This window comes from Sphaeramia orbicularis, chromosome 3 (genome assembly GCF_902148855.1).
Source record: "Sphaeramia orbicularis chromosome 3, fSphaOr1.1, whole genome shotgun sequence".
NCBI lineage: Eukaryota > Metazoa > Chordata > Actinopteri > Kurtiformes > Apogonidae > Sphaeramia > Sphaeramia orbicularis.
Genome location: NC_043959.1, coordinates 38,122,941 through 38,144,779, shown reverse-complemented (window position 1 = coordinate 38,144,779; position 21,839 = coordinate 38,122,941). Strand labels below are relative to the sequence as shown.

At 39.2% G+C, this 21,839-nt stretch overlaps 1 protein-coding gene across 7 annotated transcripts in view; it reads left to right on the top strand.

Annotated features, from left to right (window-relative positions):
- The first annotated feature begins 4,757 nt into the window (after positions 1–4,757).
- celf6 (CUGBP Elav-like family member 6) overlaps positions 4,758–21,839 on the top strand; it is a 140,547-nt gene continuing 123,465 nt past the window's right edge. For 3 of the 7 annotated variants that reach the window (XR_003934251.1, XR_003934249.1, XR_003934250.1), the window contains exons 1-2: positions 4,758–5,151; positions 12,981–13,063. Coding sequence is in view for 1 of the 7 variants with exons in the window: in XM_030123845.1 (XP_029979705.1) it covers positions 4,902–5,151; positions 12,981–13,063 (333 nt within the window). In the remaining 6 variants the exon portion in view is untranslated. The remainder of the gene's footprint in view (positions 5,152–12,980; positions 13,064–21,839) is intronic. The other 4 variants (XR_003934252.1, XR_003934247.1, XR_003934254.1 and 1 more) reach the window with 2 other exon arrangements.

The window sequence follows — 21,839 nt, the reverse complement described above, 5'->3', positions numbered from 1 at the left end:
TGAAGCTAAATTAGCTGTGTCTTTGTGGAAAAGAATGGCCCTGATGGTATTGACAAGGGAGATCCATTGTGATTTGATTCCCATTCATAGTAAAAGCAAAAAAAATCTCAGCAGGACATTTACTGAGATGGTCTACAAAGACATGATTAAATAGAAAATAAATAAATATTCATAACAAAGCCAGTGCTGCGCCAGATGTTACTTTTAGCTGCTCTCAGAATACCACTATCCCTAAAGACCATTCACTCTGACAGACAACAGCAGTAACCACACACATACAGACACCTGCAGAATAGTGGGAATATAATCAATCAAAGCTGACTCCTTCACTAGCTATTGACCAAAAAGGTTCACTTGGTAAACCAGAATGTTTCTAGTGCATTATACAGGCATGTGTGATGGCCTAATCTTCACTGGGGTGACACCTGGTAACTCTTTGTGCTCAACACACTGTACGATGTTGATGGAAAAGGTGACCACCCTGATGTCTGTTTATGAAAGATATGGCTGTTTTCCGGATATGGAAATGTGAAGTAACTCAGAAAATTATTTGGAATGTCAAATTTGCATGGGTACCAGTGAGACCTAATTCATTCATTGGTGGTGCTTGCTACAGCCTAATTTTTCATGACGAGATTGTTGTAATTGTCTGTATGGATGAAATGATTAGATAGATAGATAGATAGATAGATAGATAGATAGATAGATAGATAGATAGATAGATAGATAGATAGATAGATAGATAGATAGATAGATAGATAGATAGATAGATAGATAGATAGATAGATAGATAGATAGATAGATAACTGATAGAAAAGTGTTGTCATGTCATGCATAATTACTCATCAGTATGAGCTGCACTGCCCTTGTATTGATGCTATATTCCTATCTGAACCAATTAGACCTTTCTGTGTACAGACTACACAGTGTGAGCACACATGCTCACTTGCATGAATAACAAAGCCCCAACAATTCTGAATGGAGTGGTACTGAATACATCATTCCCTGTTTGAAGCAAAGGACAGAAAGGTTTGAAAATTGTGCACAGCAGACAGAAGGCATAGACAATTTGTAGTGCAAACATGCACTGTTAAAATTGTAGCTCCTACAATCTATTTCACGGTCTCTGAATGGCAATGTTGATTCAGCACCATGGACAGTGACACAAGCCAGCTCTGAATCCTGAGGTGTGAGCTGACGTGCTCTGAAAATACAGTTAGTTTCTCCTCTTTCTCTCCATCTGTCTATACTGGGAAGAAACAGTAGCATGTTTGGCTTTAAATAGTGCAATGGGCTGCTGCATGTTGCTTTTCAGTATACTGCTACCTTTTCAATTATTAACCATAGGCAGGCCTTTCATCTGAGCACCTCACCATGTTTCGCTTTCCCCCCAAATCATCCATTAAAACAAAGCCCCAGATAAAAGATGGACAAGATTGATATAAAAGCACTCATGGGCTTATGAGCACTTAGTACTAAGGTTCAAACAAAATCCTTCTGGAGTTCCGATGAATAAAAAAAACAAGTGAAAACACTTTGATATGTATGAAAAATACATCTTTTCTTGATTACAAGGGGACAACAGTTTAACTCATAAAGACCCAGTGCTAGTTTCGTGGCAGCTCCCAAATGAATGTTTCTATCTAACCTTTTTTAACCCTCGTATTATCCTTGGAGTCAATTTGACCCCACTCAGTGTTTATCATTCAAAAAATAATGGTTTACTTTTTTTTTTCTTCATATTTCATGACTTTTTCTAATCTGATGGGGACAACTGATGAGCATAAAATTATCATGAGGATATTTTTTCGATGTGCTGAACACATATTGCATGCATTGGTGTTCCTCTGGGGTCAGTTTGACCCAAGCTGTTTTATCTGTGTAAAACTTGTCTGTGTGTGTGTGACCTAACATCCCCACACCTGCAGGAGCAGAGTTGATATTTTTGAGTTGATCCTTAACAGGGGATGTGGGGAAAACCACTATTCCCACCAGAACTTGTATACTTCTCGTGGTGTGGGCATGTGGGAAACAACTTGACCAGTGAACTCCTGCAAAAATGAGGAAGCCAATGTAGGATTGCTAGTTGATCACATCCAAGTCTTTCCAACTACACATGCCTCTCCTCTAAAATTATCATCTCAAGTACAATATTAAACTGCCTGACACAAAAACTTGGTCAACAATTTTATGTCAATCATTTTCTGGAGGCAAATATCCCTGGAATCAGATTGACCCCAAGGGTAAAATGTGTTAGTAATATTTGAGGATAATAGGAGGGTTAAGTGATTTAGCATCATTTATTGTAATATTATTTTTGCATTTTACATTTTCAGTGGGAAAAAATGTGAGAAAAACTTTATCTGTAGATATTCCTAAACACTCAGGGTAAATTCAAAAGTTATTACATCAAAACAGAAAACTGGGGAAAAAGCTACTTTTTCACCAAAGAAATCATTAACAGAACATAAAAACAAGCATCTCCATCCACTGTCATTGATCCAACTCTGTGGGTTTTACTGGTGAATCAATGTTGCAGAAGATGACAGTGTTTCCACGTTCACTACGGAGCCTCTGAACATCCAAATAGGTCATATCTGATGACCATGAAAGGATGACAAACTGCATTTTTCCTGAATTATTACATGTATTGTTAGGATTAGTGGTCCAACACTTATTAAACATTTCAGTAGATCTCTTAGTTGCCAGTGGCTGTTTGGTTCTTCGAGCATTAAAGAGATCAACTCTCAATGGTGCCATGTTAATTGTGTATCTGTATGTTGGAAGTCCAGGTATTTAAGAATATATGGAAATGAAACAGAAAGAGATGGGGTTTGTGCCACCCAAACAATGCTAAATACAGCTTAGTTTTTTTATGATTTGTGTTGCTTCCATTTAATCTTATTGCGGTCTTTTTTTCATACCATGAACAACATATAGACGATAGAACAGTATCACAATACAGTTGCTCTCAGTCTCAATCCTCAGTGGAGTGCTGGTTTTCTTCCCTCCCAGGTAGTTAATAGCATTCACCTGGCATCCCAGGTGTAAAATAGTCTCCTTTAGATGGTTAGAATGAAAATCAGCAGGGCCCTGGCTCCTGAGGACCAGGATTGAGATGTGCTGCTGTAGAGAACATTTTTACAAGGCTTCACAGCGGCGTCTTTCATAACTGGTATGCAGGACTTACAGCCCTGCTGGTTTTCTTTCTCAAAGTCTGACAGAGACTTTTGTAATGCCTTGAATGCCAACTGAATGCAATTATTTAAACAAATAAATAAATAAATAAAAACCCCAGAACACCTGCGTCTGGTCCAGCAGTGTTTTACAGAACAGGACTCCTAACCAATATTTTTATATACAGTACTGTGCAGAAGTCTTAGTCCACCTCTAGCTTTACTGTTTTTGATGGGTTGAAATGAGCATATATTCTCTTGTGTCTTCAGATATATCAATAAAATGTGTGCACAGCCTTCAAAGACACACAAAAAACTGAATTAGAGAGGTTCTAAAAGTTAAACGTCATTATTTAGTGTGGCCCCTGACCACAAAACAAGAAGCAGCGCAAACATCTGACGTGTTGAATGAGACCTGGTATAAAACATCATCAAATGCAATAAAATATCATGTTGTCTGGACAAAAGAATCAAAGACATGTTAAGTGCAAAGGGAGGTCACAGTAAATACTACCACTTTGGTTTATAAAAGCTGGTTTTGTCCCTAAAACATTTGTTTTTACTGCTTTACATACTTCACATATATCCAGATTGGCTCTCAAAACAGAAAGTGAGAAATGCATATGTGTGGTCATAATAACTTTTGTACAATACTGTATGAAATTCTTTTTTTTTTTTTTAAGAATTTCACATGTATTTGCACAGGTTTTAACTAGCTGCAACATGTTAGATACAGATTTTATACCTGAAAGACCAAAACAAATCTAAAATAACAGCACATCATGTCCTGCCTGAAGCTCAAAAAAGTCAGGTGTTCACGTCAACATTCATATGGAAAGTTCCAGAAGGCGTAGGTGCCCTTTTTAAGCATGTTTCAGGCCATGTGAACATTGGACATGATCACAATTTAACAATCCATGCTTCATGCATCATTGTTATGACAGGCTAAACTGATAGTTGAAAGCTCACTGGCAGTGACTGGGGATTATTTTTTTATTTTTGTTTATTTTCTATTTTATTTTTCTTTAGTATTACTCTTCCTTGTCTTAATGTGCTAAGATGTTGACATGTGTCTATTCATACAACTAGTCTGTAATAACTGAACTCCTGTGCACTATGTTCTGTAAAACAAATAAAAAAGATTTTGATTTAAAAAAAAAACAAAAAAAAAAAACAGCACAAATGTCCAAAATCTTAAATGTCCTCAGCTGTCTACTCTACACAAATGTTTGCATTCTTACTCTGTCCTGTGGGGCCCACAGTCATCCTGCTCTCCTATTGGCTGAAGCCACTCTCATTATGCAAGATGGGCGGGACTTGTTCATAAGACAACGAGCTGACGTCACGGGCATAGTGGCTACTGATGGGATGTTGGTGAGGGATGGTGGGTTGGGATCAGGGGAGGCGGGGTGGGGGTGGTGGTGGTGGGGTGGGGGGGAGTTTGGGGGGGTGAGTTAAAAGATGAAAATACATAAAGCATAAAAAAAAAAAAATAATGCTGATTCCAAACAAGGGGGTTTAGAAGGGAGAAGAGGAAAAGGAGAGAAGGGAGTAGGGAGAGAAAACCGGAGGAGTGGGAAGAGAGGAAGATATAACGAAAGGGGGAGTGTGTTCTGTACAGTTGACTGTAGAGAGAGAGGGGGGAAAGGAGAGAGAGAGCGAGAGAGAGAGAGAGAGAGAGAGAGAGAGAGAGAGAGTGAGCAGCCGCCGGCCCATTGAGGAAAGATGGCTACAGTCACTGCAAACGGAGTGCAGCAAGAGAATGGATTCAGCACCACGAACAGCGCCGGCAGGATGAACGGGCTTACCATCGGCCAGAACACCATTCCAATGAAGGACCACGACGCCATCAAGCTTTTCATCGGGCAGATTCCCAGAAACCTGGAGGAAAAAGACCTGAAACCCCTGTTTGAGGAATTCGGAAAGATATACGAACTCACTGTACTGAAAGACAGGTTTACGGGAATGCATAAAGGTTGGTTTTCTGGTGTCTTTACTTTTATACTCCTTTAGGGGATGATTAAGAAAAACATTCATACAGATAGAGAGAGAGGGGGGGGGATGCTGCGAATAAAAAAAAAACAATGCGTCCCGTTACAGTTTTGGGTCAGAGCGCATTAAAAGTGTGTTAATTTCACAGATGTTTGGGACAGAGAGGGAGCCCCGTAGCGCCTTTTACGCACGCACACTCCCTCTCACACACACTCACAAATATATGAGGCGTGAGAGGATGAACACGTGGAAGCGGATGGCTCGCAAGTGCAGGGTTAATTGTTACCGCGTCCAGCCAATCCACGTGAATACTACAGCTGAAAACGCCTTTGTGTGTTTACATTGACTATCATGTGCTGAGCATCCCAGAGAAGGGGGCGGGACGGCCAAACGAGGGGATGTTGTGTATCTCTGCAGCTGCAGAAATATCTTCACAACTAAAACCTCCCCTCTGTTGGCTCCCTATTTCCCCCCCTCCTCCTGTCTCTTTCCATCACAGAGTCCATTTGCTGCGTATTGTCAGAGAGAAATAAATGCTTTCAGGGGAGCGGAAAATGCAAACCATTATCTGGCAATCAGCATCGGTGATTAAGGTGGTGCTGGGATGCTGCTTTGACCTTTCAGCAGGGTAATATGTAGCCTACTTTTTGGACGTCATTAGCTGTGGAAAATACTGTTTACATGGCAGCTGTATTGTAATGCTGCTCCGTGGGCGGGTTGCAGTCAGGAAGTACAAAGCAGGATAATAGTAGAGGCTCAGATCCAGCGTGCATCCCTTCGTCTTCTACTCTCGTTCTGTTCCCATCCCGTCCCCTCTTTGTCCAAACCGGGATCAGTATTCACTTAGTCCACAGGAAATTAGGGCTTTAGCAGATCTACTTATTGGTGTTTAAAAAAAAAAAAAAAAAAAAAAAAAAAAAAAAAAAATATATATATATATATATATATATATATATATATATATATATATATACACATATAATATGGGTAGTGTAAGAAGGTGTTTCAATTTCAGGTAGGTGCAGCCCAAAAATAAATAAATAAATATAAATCAAAGCTCAAGTATTCAGCAGTTTAGGCAACTTCATTTTCTGATGCAATTTTACCTTCAACGTGAGAAAAACAAGAAAAGAGGGGTGTTTGGAAAGCAAAAGTATATTCTTTTTAATTCATTCCTAGAAGTATTTAAATACATTGTCTGTAATGTTTAGGCCTTTCAGAGCCTATATTTGGACTATTTTCCCATTAGTTTATTTATACTTTTGTCCACTTAAAATCAAATAACAACTAAATAAAATGTCATGCTTTTATTCTAATTATAAAAATAATTTCCACTATATTTTATCAAATTTTTAAGTGTAGATTTACATCAAAAATGGGTCAGGAATCATCCTTGTGTGTCATTATAAACAGACAGTAGAGAACGTACACTTTTCGAAGTATATGAAAATCTGTATCGAACAGTAGTGTTACGACATTGCTACTGCTGCGAGTTATCGATGATATTTGTACTATCTTAATTACGTGATATAATTTTAAATTATTCATACATGCATGTACACAAGGATCAGTAATATCATCAATTGAATTCACCTCACTCTCAGTAAAAATAATCTATTCAGAAGGCAAGCAAATTATGTATGATATGTAAGTCAGTGGATGCAGTTCATGATCTTATCGATTACCACGAGTCAAGCGCTCTTGTGGGAGAAATGAGTGTGGGCTCAGCATTGCTTTCTTGTGTGTGCAGCCCTGAAGGTCCCCATGCACCACCTGTTCCTCCAGTCATCAGTCGCTTGTGCTCAACCTGCTCCTCCTCTTCCCAGTGTTCTCTTTAGAGGCCGATGATCGATTAAAACAATATTTCTGATGTTCGTGTTGTTTACGCCTGTCCTCAACCATCCCTGAATGTCAACACTCAGGAGGATGGTTGCCTCGGGAAGGATAATCCTGTTCCAATGCCAGACTGTATGCCCGTTCAAATCATCCTCCACCAAGGCCACTCTGATGTATGCATTATGCCCACTTCATCCCGCATGACATTCAAAGTCACTTTGAGAGCGCAGGCGTGCACTTTTAATAAAATTCCACCAATGCATTATATGGATGAGTTTTTCTTATTGGCCACTCACCCTAAACCATATTCATGCCTCTTACTGTGTCAATGTGTGATACCTGTAGAATGAAGCAGGGAAGCACAAGAGTAAGAAAATGGGATTAGTGCCGTTGACCAAACACGAGTGAGTACAATTTGACTACTCAAGGAGATAAGATTAAAAAAAGAAAAAAAAAAAAAAAAGCTGATAGAACATGAAGTCTAAAGCGAATTTTTTAAAGGAAAGATGAGGGTAACATTAACAACTTATTCATGTGTGAATGTTCTTTGACAGTTACACAAGTCTGTTAAGCGTAACCTCTGTCTGACACACTTTGGACTAAAGCTAAAAAGACTGAATGTATTAATTAAAGTATCTGAGGTTATATGTCAGCCTAAGGTCCAAATAGATGCTATTGGATAAGTGGCAACATATCTTTATAAGAAACTGGATAATTTCGCATCTCAGAGTAATTGTGCCATGAAGAAGAATGGGATTAACTGTGTCACTATGATCAACAAAGGAGTAATACTGAGTAATGTCCTCTGGGTCTATGTAGTCTAAGGTATGCCATAATATCTGTGAGTACATTTCTTGCAAAATGCTTTAAAATGTAGTTTGTGTGCTGTTTGGTTCACAAAAAAATAATGCATAATAGACCAATACAGAGTGGCAAGCTATTACGACAAAGGCCTCGGAGGCTACCAATAACATCCCAGATTCAATCCACATTTCTGTCATAAACAGTAATACAAACATTTTTACACAGGAGAGACAGAAGAGTAGGGGAGGATATAATAAACTTGGCTCTGCAAATCCCCAAAACATAAAGTTCATAAAGATTTAGTGTGCTGCTCTAAATTTAGTTGAGACTGCTTCCTCTTCTTTGAGTTAGTTTTTAAAAAAGGTTTGATTTGATTCGGATAGATGATGTATAATATGGCTGTTGGCGTTGGTTAGTAAAGCCTATCTAATGGATAATTTATAGCACTACCTTTTTCACAGCCCAAGTCCTGTGACACAGAATTGCTCCATAATTATGAATTTAAAGGCAGATCAAAATATGTCATGTTTGCTCATGACTAATTCATATGGATTGTACTGCATCGATTTGAGCAGATGTTTTGTGTTTTGTGGATTCTAACTTAGGGCATTTAGGGTATCTCGAGGGATTTGTCTAAATATCTGGGGAATTTTACATTTTCCAGTTGAATTTTCCACATTTCGGTGTGTGTGTGTGTGTGTGTGTGTGTGTGTGTGTGTGTGTGTGTGTGTGTGGCTGCGGCATGATGTCTGTTTAGTGGACGCTTTCTCATCTGCTTCTTTTAACGGATGATTATATCCTGCCTCGTAGTTGTTAGACACTGTTGCCTTTAATGCCACTTTGATAGTTTGTGTGTCGTCAGGGAGTCTTATACGGGGAGTGGGATGACTTGACACTATTGGCGGGCATGGTGCTCACCAGTGTGTGGTGCAGCCAGGTCGTGCTGTTTAACATCCATCATTTTGCTGAGCACTACATTATCATAATACTTAGTGTCAGTGCCAGAATGCATGCATTGTTCAGACATGCTGAATGTTAGTGGGGGGCAAATCTTTTGCTTGAGTAGCGTTATCTATCAATCCGTCTCTGGTGCTGAGAGGAGGGACTCTGAGCTGCACCACACAGCCAGGAGGAAGAGATACAAAGAGTTGTTAAATATCCTCATCCATTCTGCTCTCCTCGGTTGGTCCGTGCAGTGTAATTGACTATAAATAGCTTTCCAAATTGACATAAAAAACCCTCTAAGGCATTGAAATGTCAAAAGTAAACCACAGTAGGGCACTAATATCTAATTCCAAATGACTCATAGAAAGTAACATAAAATACATGGAAGTGCCGTTTTTATGGGATTTTTTTTTTTTTTTTCGTTTTGCAAAAAGTGGAGGATTTTAATAATCGCCACCAGGAGTACTGGATCCATGTTTGGATTAGGTTTTATCTACAGTATGAGTGTTGTAGAAGGTGTTGGACAGTGACTGACAGTTTGTGTAAGCTGAGTGACAGGTGTAGCTTAAGTCTACAGATGACCTCTTTGATCATTAGAAGGGGGTTGTGTGTGAACCAGACAGCTATCCACTCTGAACAGCCTGCTCCCAATGTAGATGGATAGATGGATGGAACAAGGAAAAGAAGGAGGGAAGCTCCGTGGGTGACGCCAAAACATGAACTGCATGTCTTAGAACCTAACAGCATTCAGTTGTTTTACATAAATTTGTGTGGCTAGATCTTTTCAGCAAATTAATTTGCATTATTTTCCCAGTTTAATGAACATTCTTGGATCAGACGTGTGAGGAGACTGAAGGAGAGCAAATTGCTCATGATTCATGAATTCACTGCTTATGAATTGAAATTTTATACAAATTTGTTCTGGAGGTATTTCAATTACAGGTACCTGATGCCTTAAAAAAGCACAATTTACTCTTAATGCCTGGATGCATGCAATTGTGAGCACATTCTAATTTCCATTTTAAAACAAATAAGCGTTACGGGGGAAAAGTTCTTTAAATAATGACTCAGAACGTGTCTAGCAAATGCAAAGACACATTTCCTGCTGTCTCTAGGAAACTGGTTTGGAGCCTTTAATTTTTCAGTTGCTTCAAATAGAATGCACTGAACTTTTGTTACTTACAGAAATTACGGTGTAGTAAATTCTCTTTGATTACACAAGTATTAGTTTCACCCCACTTAACCTCTTCATGACAAGAAGCCGCCAGTATTTTTTGGCAAAATGCCACCAAAACTAAAATCAATACATAGGCTTAAAATTTGCTAAATTAAAATGATTTGCGTGGTAATGCAGCATCACTACAGACAAATGAAAGTACCATTTTATTCAAGGTCCTTTTGCATTATTGAATGTAATAACAGGAGAACAATGTGGCATACTTTTAAATAATAATTTAATCCCATTCTAATTAGTCAATTTAAAACTGTGAGATGACAGCCCTAACCTGCTACCAGCGGGTACATCCCTGTTACCTCCTCTTGAAGATTATTATTTTGTCTCTCCTGATGTCTTTCAAGCTGAATGTTCATCTGTTCTACAACTGGCTTCCTCTGGGCTTAAAGCACTCCCCGAGCCAAAACTGTTGAACATGAAGTCCTGCCGACTCTTCACTGACTTAAACGGAGGCAGGCGTGCAGCTGGACTGAATATTAAAGGCTACAGGACATGTCTGGTTTAACAAACCATTAGAAATGATTAGATGCTGTGTTTCATGAAGCAAAAAGTCCAAACTGCTGTTTTTTTGGCATCCAAAAATTGAAAATGTAGTTAAAAAGTAAAGATATAAAATTACTTCTCTGCAAAGTGCCATTTAGGATTGACCTTTTTTTACAGTTGATGTTTCATAAAAGAGGCTGCGATCGCCCAAACCTAATCTCTTGGAAAGCTAATGAACAATAAATCTTTACAGGCAAATTTCCCTAGAAAAACAAACATCACCACTGCATGACTTGATACACTGATTGCTTTTACACATTGTAGTAAACAGCAGTGATTAAATCTTGCCAAGATGCAAACCAGTCTGGTCAATGTGAATAAAGGTGAAAAATATAAAGACAAATGTCAGAGCAGTGCCATAAGAGTGTCGGTGACAGCCTACAACTCCCATAAGCCTTTATTAGGACATGCCCCCCGGGAGGCCTCAGCTCATGTCCCACAGTTTTGTAATGTCACAAAGGATGAAGAGTGTTTCCCTGGGCTCCCAAACTTTTCTGCTTTGCTGTGTGGCATGCTGTTTCATCAGTGTCGTTTAGGTGATTTTTCCTCTTGAATAACTGCCTAGTTGTGGAGGTGGGTGAAGGTTGTAGTGAAAGGGAGCTCTCTTGGCTGGGCGCCAGTGTGTTGCTTGGTTTCAGGGGTGATGGGTGCTATGCGCTGCATGCTGGGTATCATCTGTATGTGTGTTTGTGTGTGTATGTGTGTGTATCTTCTCCCATGGGAATCCTTGGCAGCAGGTGTGACATGTAGTAATGGGAAATTATGCTGCACAGTGCAAAACCTCTCCTGAACGGAGTCACCCACTGTCAGCTCTGCCAAGCACGGAACAGAGCAACCACTCGCCCTTTAATGAAAGCTGTCACTTATTGACGCATATTCGTTCTTTTTCCCTCCAATTTTCAACTTAAAGAAAAGTCTCTGGAGATATGTGAAAGAACAGGTACTGTTTGTCACTGAAGGTTTTTAATTACTGGGTTCATAAAACCCCAACTGCTTTATCTATCTACACACAGATTGATAACTATAAAAGTGAGCGTTCATCAGAAAATAGTGTGCTGATCTCGCTTTTGGCATGACAAAGCATTTCCCATCACCACTCCTTTCAAATTTACCTTCAGGGAAAGATTCATCACTATTTTTTTCGTTACTTAGGATGTCAATTTAACCCTTAAAGACCCAAAAACATCTACTCATGAAAATGTTTCATAACTGTTGAACCACTAAACTTATCAACACATGAACATAATTCAGATAAAATGCTGTTTGTCAGTTTTTCAGCAGCATCAGATGTATTTTTTAGATGCATCCATAGTCTCTGTAGTGAACATGGAAACATCATTGTGGCTTTTGCAGTCTCATGTTGTTTGACAAAAACAGTGGTTGGAAAAACTTGATTTTAGGTAGAATTAATGATGTATTTTGCCAAAAAGTAATGTTTTCTTCAGTTTTCTGTGTTTTGATACAATACCTTTTAAATTTACCCTGAGTCTTTATAAATATCCACATGATCAGTGCATTAAATATAGAAAATACCTGATTTTCACTGAAAAAATGCAAAAAGTAATATTATAATATATGGTGATTAACAACTAGGTAATAGTTAAATGTGGCCAAATTCATTTGGATGAATGACGTTACATAAAAAAAACAAAAACAAAACATAAGTACATTAACCTTATTTCTCATGCTTTTTAATCTATCAGAGTGTAAAGATATTAATAGTTATGAGTTGTGTTTAATATATGCTTTTGGCAATAACTTGTACAACTTCGTGAGACCTATGTTATGACTGTGATAGATTGGAAATACTTCAGTGAAAACCTACATCTTTGGGCCTATTTGGAGCTGTTCATTTGTGTGTGTGTGTGTGTGTGTGTGTGTGTGTGTGTGTGTGTGTGTGTGTGTGTTTTTGAGAGAAGTCAACTTAATCTTCACTTCAAACACACATCAAACAAGAGGTGCTGGCTTCACATCATACATTTCCAATGCAACATGTTAGAGTTTGGAGCGCTCCAATCCAGTGAAAATCCAGGTCTGTTTTTCAATCACCAGTCAAATGAAATCACAGTATTTTATGCAGTCTAGATGAGTTTACATAAAAATGATTGTGGAGGTCTGGTTTATCCTTTTTTTTTTTTTTTCCTAATCGGCTGTATGGGTCTGCATTTTATAGCGTTTTAAATTTTAGGCATTCTACTAGATGGGTACTAAATGTTGAAATCCCAAGATCATCATAATGACATAAATTTCACTTTATAGTTCTTAGATTTTCTGTGGTCTCTCGAGACTACTAAGCACCCCAAAAAGCATCACACACCTATAATGTACACGTTTTAAAAATGATCATAAATTCTCTGTCACTGTAAGTCCTTTTTTTTTTTCATTTTATTATTAATGGTGGTCTGTAGTTGTGACGCTGTTCTCTTTCTTCTGTCTCCCTGATTCTGTAGGATGTGCCTTTCTTACATACTGTGCCAGAGAGTCTGCACTGAAGGCCCAGAGCGCCCTCCATGAACAGAAGACTCTGCCAGGGGTAAGTGCCCCCAATCTGCCCTCTGTCACAGGCTAAAGCCCCTGGGGCATCCAGCCTGGCATCGGAGCCTGTATTAACATAGGAATAACATCACACTCAAACATACACGAGGAGGCATATGGGAACATGAAATGCATTAAGACACTCATTCAGAAAACATACAGATATGGAAACATACGGAAGAGTCTCATACTTTGACTCTCTCTCTACGTGGTTTTGTTGCGCAGTCAGACACACTTTCTCACTTTCTTAACTACACACACACAGACATACTAAAAGAGTGTGAGTGGCCTATCTCACCTTGCAGTGTCTTATTACACTAATCACCCCGGCGGAGATATTTGATAAGCGCCCCTTCATAACAGCCCGTGTCGTCCTTCCCCTGTCCTCTCACAATATGGCTGCCGCAGACACTAATTGCCTTGAGGAATCCCACTCTCATTATCACATATAATCAAACAGTAAGTATAAACAATCATTTTTACCATGTATATCACCATCTGGTGTTTTTCTTTTAATTCTCTCCCCTGTTTTCCCCCCGTCTTCTATCGTTTTTGCCTTCGGCCATCGGTACCTTTTTCAATTAAAATAATGGCCTCTTCAAATGACACAGGTAAAATGTACCCAGTAGTGGGTTCTTAAGCCCACCCAGGAGGAGACCCTCAATCTGGGATGAGCCTGAGCCTGTGCTGTCTATCTGCACTCGATGTGTGTGAAGGGGATTCGACTCTCGCATCAGGGGAATTATCGAGGTGTGATTGAATTACACCCACGGGCCCATAAGAAAGAGAAGCTCCAATCCCAAAGCCTTTACTACTCCCCCTTCCCTCCATCCCTTTTACCACATACCAAGACACCCTTCCAGGTTGGGACTTTAATCAGAACCTAAGGATATCAGTCTAAATCTCTGGGGAGCCGGAGAGGTGTGAAGACACAGGAGCTAGGTAGGAAGAGACAGGAAGTAGGTGAGAAGTGATGATTGGGAATGGCTTCAGATGTGTGGGCTGAGGTGGCTGATGGAACTGGGGGCTTTATATTGTTCCTCACCGTTGGGTTAATGAGTTGTTTGCACTTCACTGCATATCATAGGTACTTCACTAAGTGTTAGGCACTCCGGCATACTGCAGTGAAAATGTCCCTCAGAGACAGGGCTCCCTGGGTCGTTACTGCCTCCTGCAGCTTCATAATGAGATGATTGTCATGATGGTCCTAGATAGGTGTTCCTGTCTTTATTGCCCTCATGGAGGGACATTCTTGTTTGTCTTCTGTCTAGAAAGAGGTTAATGGCATGTTCTGTGGGGTTTGGGTAAACATTTCCCCTGTACGGCTCACAGCGAGGGGTCAGTACTGCAATCTTGGGCTGAGCACAGCCTGCATACAGAGGGCTAATAAAGATGTTCTGTCTTCCTGTGTTTGTGTGCATGTGTGTGTGGGCGCTGATGTGTATATGAGACAGAGAGGAAGAGAGAGCCCAAAGTATGTGTGAGAGAGAGACACAAACAAAAACTCTGAGAGGTGACACTTCTGGACAAGCCTCATTGTCATTGTCATGGCCTGATGGTTTGAGATGCTCTGTCGTATAATGCTGCCATTTCAGTGTACTTCCTCCACACAGTGTTACCGGCATGATTGTGCAGTCTGGTTGTGGCTCTGTGACTGTCAGGCAGCCTAAATGCAAATTTTGTTCCAATGAGACATCTGGCATTTAAAAAATACCAACCCTTTCTGTTACAAGACACAATATTCAAATTTGTGGGCTCTATAGTGATATCTATAGATTTCTTTTTTTTTTTTTAAAGAGCATACGGCTGTTGGTATTACTTGAAAAGATCCAACAAAAGAACATTAACATAATAGAGAAATGTGGAGTATGAGGCTAAAATCATGCAATTACTAACAATTAAAAAAACAATTATTTCATATCCAAATGCTCATCGACATTTAGGAAAAGTCTCACAAATCATCTCTGTCATCCTCGCTTATCTGAAGCACATATCACACAGAAAGAGGAGCAGGAACTGTCACAAAAAAAAAAAAAAAATCTATCAGTATTTAAGATCAGTAATAAGATCAGAATTTAAGAGCAAAACAGAGCCAGAAAAGGCACAATCACCTGGAATTCAGTATCCAAATTAACAACTTGTATTTGTGGAAACATGTTTTCTTTCAGAGAGAGTCATGTGAAAGGGGATGAATCTCAGAAGGATAAGTAGTGACTGATAAGACCCAATCAGACAGGAAATGTGACCATCTGCCTTATCTTTTCTAAAAGTCTGTCGATGTTACAACACAACCCTGGAGTGTCCAGACAAAAACAGGATCAGCAGCATTTTCAAGTCTTTTGTGTTAAATGTTAAAATGCAGAGACAGAATCATTTCACTGCAAAAAAACTGGAACAAAATGCCAGTTGAGCTTAGGTTTGCTCCAAATGCAGACATCCCTAAATCCAGGGTGAAAACTCTTTGATGTGCTCTATATCTATTTTCTTATCATTCTGTAAGTCTTAATTAATTCTTATTGGTATGTAATGCTGGAGGCCTGTATATTCTTTTAGTTTTAATAGATAGATTTAATATAGATATAGATAGATGTTCCTTTCATTTATGTATGTAAAGAACATGGAATTGCTTTTGTGTATATAAATAAAGTTGCCTTTTCTTGCCATAGTTGCCAGGTGTAAATGCAGCATAAAGAGAGGTGATCAACACATACATCCAGAAAATGAGAGGTGTGCAGGATCCCAGAAAAATCTGATGAAAAAACTAAATGAAGGTCTGCACAACCTGTGAGCTCCCAAAGAATTTATTAATTAATGCATTTATTTATTAATAAATGCAGCATAAGCCATGTGGTTTAACCCATAGAGACCCAAACAGTCACCGGCAACCAGAACCATCTACTGATGTAAACTGTTTAATACCTGTTGATCCACTAATCCTATCAATACATGTAAATAATTGGTGTAAAATACAGTTTATCATCTTTTCATGGTCATCAGATATGACCCATTTGGACATTCAGAGGCTCTGTAGTTACTGTGGAAACACAGTCATCTTCTACAACATTGATTCACCAGTAAAATCCATGGAATTGGATCAATGACAATGGATGGACACACTTGATTTTACATTCAGTTGATACATTTTGTTGAAAAAGTCACTTTTTCTTCAGTTTTTCTCTATTTTGATGTATAAACACTTGACTTTGCTCTCAGTTTTTATGAATGTCTACATGGTCAGTGAATCAAACAATGGAAAATACATGATTTACACTAAAAAATGCAAAACATAGAGGGTAATACTATCATAAATGGTGATAAATCACCTAAAAATGGTTAAATATAAAGAAAAAAATAATTTGGGAACTGCCACAAATGTAGCACTGGGTCTTTATGGGTTAAATAAAACCATAATATTGTGAACATATATGAATGTGTAGCTCAGTGAGATTTGGTCTGCACCAACAAACACAGGGTTTTGTTGCTACATCCTGTTTTAAAACTCCTTTTAGCATCTGTCTAAAGGAAAGTTGTGTCTACACCACTGTCTCTGCCAGAAAGAAAGATGCGATGAATCATGTCCCTTTTACTGAATTCTCATGTATTCATTTTGGTCGTCTGTCTGCTACATTTGGGTTTGTTTGAAGCTAAGCAGAGACAGGGAGACACCTACAATAGTTGAACAATGAGAGAAAAGCATTGTTCACAGTGGGCAAAGAACAGGTGTCTATTGCCTGCAAACAGAAAATTCTGTCTCTTTTCATCTTAACAGGCTGGAGCTGATGGTTGGGTACAGCTGAAAGAATACACTTAGGTGACTTAACTAACACGAGGAAACAGGAAGTTCATTCGGGTTTGACAACAGGAGGCTTGATGCTCCTATTGTCTCTTGATTAGACACCATTTGTGCATGAACAGGAGTAGAATAATCTACTAATCGACTCTGTGTGTATGTGTGTGTGTGTGTGTGTGTGTTACTGTGGCTGCTATAGCATAACAATTGATTGTGCTGTGCAGATGTGTAGTTTCTGTTGACTCTTCACAGCCACCCAAAAGTAAGTATTATTTCGTTAGCCTCCTCGTATAAAATAAAGTAGCAGTGTTAGGAGATTAAAGTTATGCAGATATCACAATTTGGCCAAAAATATGACTTACGATTTAACAGTTGCATGTTGTAACACTGAATGCAAAACACTAACAGATTTGTATGAATAAATCATGTTTGCACACACATTTAGGTCAAATGAGCAACAGCCAGCAACAATGTAACACAGGCATCGATGATTACCTTTAAACTTTCGGAAAATTCCAAGAAATACTAATGAAAGCAAAGTTATTTTTACATTTTTCATTGTTAACAATAGGTCTACTTGACTCTCTACTCTGCTGTGATCTCTAGGTATTTGCTTCACTTCCAGCAGCGTGGATATTTGCATATTGGCACACTGCCTTAGAATATAGACTTAACAGTGAGACAGAGAGGAGGCACAGATATTTGTGTATGTGCTCTCAGCAGGACGCCACCACTCCTAAATCATCTCCAGATTGACTGTGAATCTTAAATGTACCATAATTCACATTCTTGTATTTACTAAATCTTGTACTGTGTGTAAAGCATTACAGATGCCACCAGGGAATCTGGCTCTGTCTGTTGTGGCTGAAGCGAGCTTTGTTTACATTGTTTGATTAATTACATGTAAAGAGCATAATGAGCTCTTGATGTCCTGTGCATCAGATCCTGCTGCTACAGTTTGTAAAGTAAATGTAATCAGAGATTCTGCCTCTTGCCCTTGCGAGCCCGTAGTGCTGTTGTGTTTACGTGCGCATTCAGCATATTCCCTAATGTAGGGCAGCATGGTACTGTACGTGGACAGGTTAGGTCACACCTGTGAATGATTTCCTCCTGAGTTTTTTCCTACACCTGAACAAAGTAGTAGACGAAAACCACGAGACAAGATTTTTCTTTGTACATCACAATAGTTTGTATAAGTACAGGTAAGCTGTTGAAAAGTACTACTGATCAAACTGATTTCTTTGATTGCTTAAACTTTATGGTAGTCATTATATTTTCTGTGTTTGTACCACCAGCTGTCAACAAAGCCAAAGACAAAATCTAAACAGTAATTTGCAGTTCCAGCTCCGGAATTGGTACCATATCTGTTTGTCAAGCTGTCTCCTAAAATGCTGCTATTGGAGTCGGCAATCTTCAAATGAATTCTTCGCCCTCCTTTCAGGGGCAGTGGCACTTTCTCCTCTTCTCAGGCCAATTAGCTCTTGGTGTTCACATGTAACAAGCATGCTAATTGGGTGCAACTGAAGCCCAAAAGCCAATTAAAATTTTCTAGGAAAAAAGATCTAGCTTCTCTTTGTCTCTCATTGTCTTGTCCTCTCATCCTACCCTCCATTACTGTCTTCTACCCTGCATTTTCATACCTCTACCACTATTTTATTCCACACTTTCTCTGTGGAACATGCTGAGTGTTGAGTGCTAATGCAACTTCACACCTTCATAGAATTAAATAGAGTTTTCTATGGGATGGATCCACATTTCTAGGTTAACTAACTAAGACCACCAGCAACATCTGACCTCTGTATTGAAGAAGCAGGAAACTGCAATAGCGAAGATGCTACAAGAGATAAAGTTAAGACTCATGTATGAAGCTTTTCCTTCTCAAATTTGAAAGCTTTGTTACATTTTTGCTTTAAGCTTTACATATTTTGTCTTCCTGTTTGCATAAAAAGTGCAGAGAAGAGATGTCATCATGTGACACACAGAAATGGGTCAGGGGGAGATTGTGCAATACCTGTATATGTCACCATACACACTCACATGGACCAGTGACTTCATGTTCTTGACACTTTCCTCTTACATCACACCACAGATACAACTGCAGACCTGCCATATGTCTTTGTCTCAGTGTATGCTGAGAACAACTAGCCAGCTCTTTTTTTGTGTCATCTGAACAGCCTAAAAAATCATAGAGACTTAAAATAAACTGTGAGAAAAACAAAAACTAACAAGCATAAATAAAAAGCGACTTATGATTTTCATTTTACTATTCAGAAGAACTTATGGGGCAATCAAAGACGTAAAGTACAACTAAAAAATAATCAGATATGAAAATGTCCATTTGGAATAACATGCCTAAACCTCTTTCTTTATTCAAATACAGTTAAAAAGGTGGTAACAGACACATTTACTTGTAGTATCTTTGTGAAGAGGATTCCAGGTGAGAGTTGTGTTTTGCAGCATCATGCTGTGTTATCAGAACGACGCCCCTAACCAGTGAGTCCACTCCAGGACAGACATACAGTTTAAACTAATAACACAGGCCACACAGGGCCTTTACCCATTCTTTTAAGGGACAAATTGCGTTCTGTTGCCGATCAATTTGTCCTCCGTGCCAGATTTGTCAACCTCCAGTGCCCCTGAGCGGCTGCTATTATGAAGAAAAAAAAAAGGCACGGGCACTGGACGTGAGACCTCTGCGAAGGCTCCCCTTGCTCTCCTCATCATCAATTACGTCTATATCATTTTCTTTCTGCTGCTCGCTTTAGAAAAGAAATTAAAAAGGGCCATTGTTTTTCTTATCCCCTTGGGATGAAAGCATTTACTACGCTGCTGCACCGTGCAAAGCCATCGTGCCGATTAGGGAGTGAATGGAATCACAATCGAGGGATGCACTCGGTAGTGTCTCCTATTATGTGGCTGGTGGCCCTGAATATTGTGCAAAAATTAATTTCGTTCCATCTGATGGGATTTTCAACCTTGGAGAGTGCAAAATGTTAATCCTGACAGACAGGCGGGTGGACATCGTAGAATGCTTGGCTTTTTTACTGGCCAGTGTGGACAGGGCACAAACATAGTTGGTTGTGAGAGCGCCCATAACTAGCCCATAAAGATGGGAGGCCAGAGGCACTGGACAGATGAGCAGGGAAGATAGTACTTTTTAAAGGCTGCAGGGCAGAAGAGGACCACAACAACCTGGCCTATTTGTCCTCTTGATCTTGAGCATATACTGCAACACAATATAACAGGCTGGTGTCAAAGTTTTTTAGGGTGAAAAATCACTGCCTCTCAATATATTGAAATATAGATCTATGTATAAAGTTTCAGTTATAGATAGCATCTTTGCAAAATAAACCTAATACTACAAATTTTTCATTCTACCACTTGATATAGTTCAAACATATATTTGTGGGTGAAAGTCATGCATTCAAAATGATTACAAGGACAAAATAAGACCAGATTTTATGGGTCCTTAAGTAACATAAAGCACTGATCGACAAAAAGAACAACCTGAACAGAGTATAATTGGAAACCCATCACTGATATTGAGTTATGAACCTCAGAGATGATGATAATTATTAGACGATTCTGTGAAGATGATGTTTAGTATGTGCTTGCAATCCGAGCAGGTCCTTCAGGCCCTTCCTCCCTGTCGACACATTTGCTATCTTTCCCTCGCTGACAGGTGGAGTCGGACTCCCGTATGCATGCTCTCCTGCGCTAATTTATCCACTTCTTTAGCTGTAATGAGGCAGAACTGGTAAATGTGGGGACAGCATTGTTAACATTGCTGCTTCACTGGGAAAGAGGAGAAGGCTGACAAATAGTGGAGAAGGATGGAAATGAGGCCTGTGCGCTGTCATACCTCAAAGAATGATGCTTTTAGTCTTTTGCACGGGCTGTATCACTGTCTCTTAGTTATACTGCGTAGTGGAATATGACATTTCCGAAACCAATTAAACATCAAAGTTCCTATTGCATCAAGATCAGGCTGTTTGGCAATAACAACTGGAGGAAAGAAAAATCAAAAACAAACAAACAAACAAAAAAAGAGTATTTGAGGGCTGCATTTTTATCTAGAGATAATTAAAATGCTTTAGATTAGGCCAATTAAATTTGGAGGAAATCAAAGTGTTTGCCTACTTCTTAAATTTTGCAATATTTCAACGACATCTGATTTTGGATAACATGATGTCTGGGTAGGAGCAGGTGTTGAAATCCCACATTCAGTTGGTGGTGCTGTCTTTTGTTTAACAGACAGCTGTGTTGTTCACAAGTCATCCTGGAAATCAGCAAAGACATCCAGACAGTCTATATGTGTTTGTTCAAAGCCAAGACATGGCATAAAGAAAACATGATGGTGTCAAGTTCAGAAAATCACTCCAGCAGCAACGGGTATTGAACAGTTCTTCACTTCGTATAAATGGAAACAATGCAGTGTTGATTTGAAAGGCTTTCAGAACAGTTCACACGTATAGTGACATACATACAAAAAACCTCGCAGTGATCTTGCAGGATTCATGACGAATGTGTGATTGAATATCTGACATTTGGGGAAGAGGACAGAGACGGGAAGAAAGAGAAAACCAAAGAAAAACTAAAAGGGAACAAACGAGAAAAGAGATAAAGTGATGAGTCACCATGACAGGGAGCACGAGAGGAGATGCACTCTTGCATAATTAACACTCGAGCATCACCAGGACAAACTCCTCCATCAGCGTGTCCAAAGGATTAACTACGCCACGCTTCTCTTATCTCGCCCATTTCGTTTAAGAAAGAAAATGACCTTGCGCTTGTTTACATGCTGATTAAAGACAGAAGGGAGAGGAGTAGACGGCGAGAAAGTCAAACTGTAATCAGAAGAGTTTGTTAAGTGAAGTATTTTTGGTGGTGCCTTCTCAGCAGATAAAGTGAGCTGCAGCCGAACTGTGTCACAGTAGCAACACAAAAAACAACCGCACGACGAAGCAGCTAACGAACAATGAGT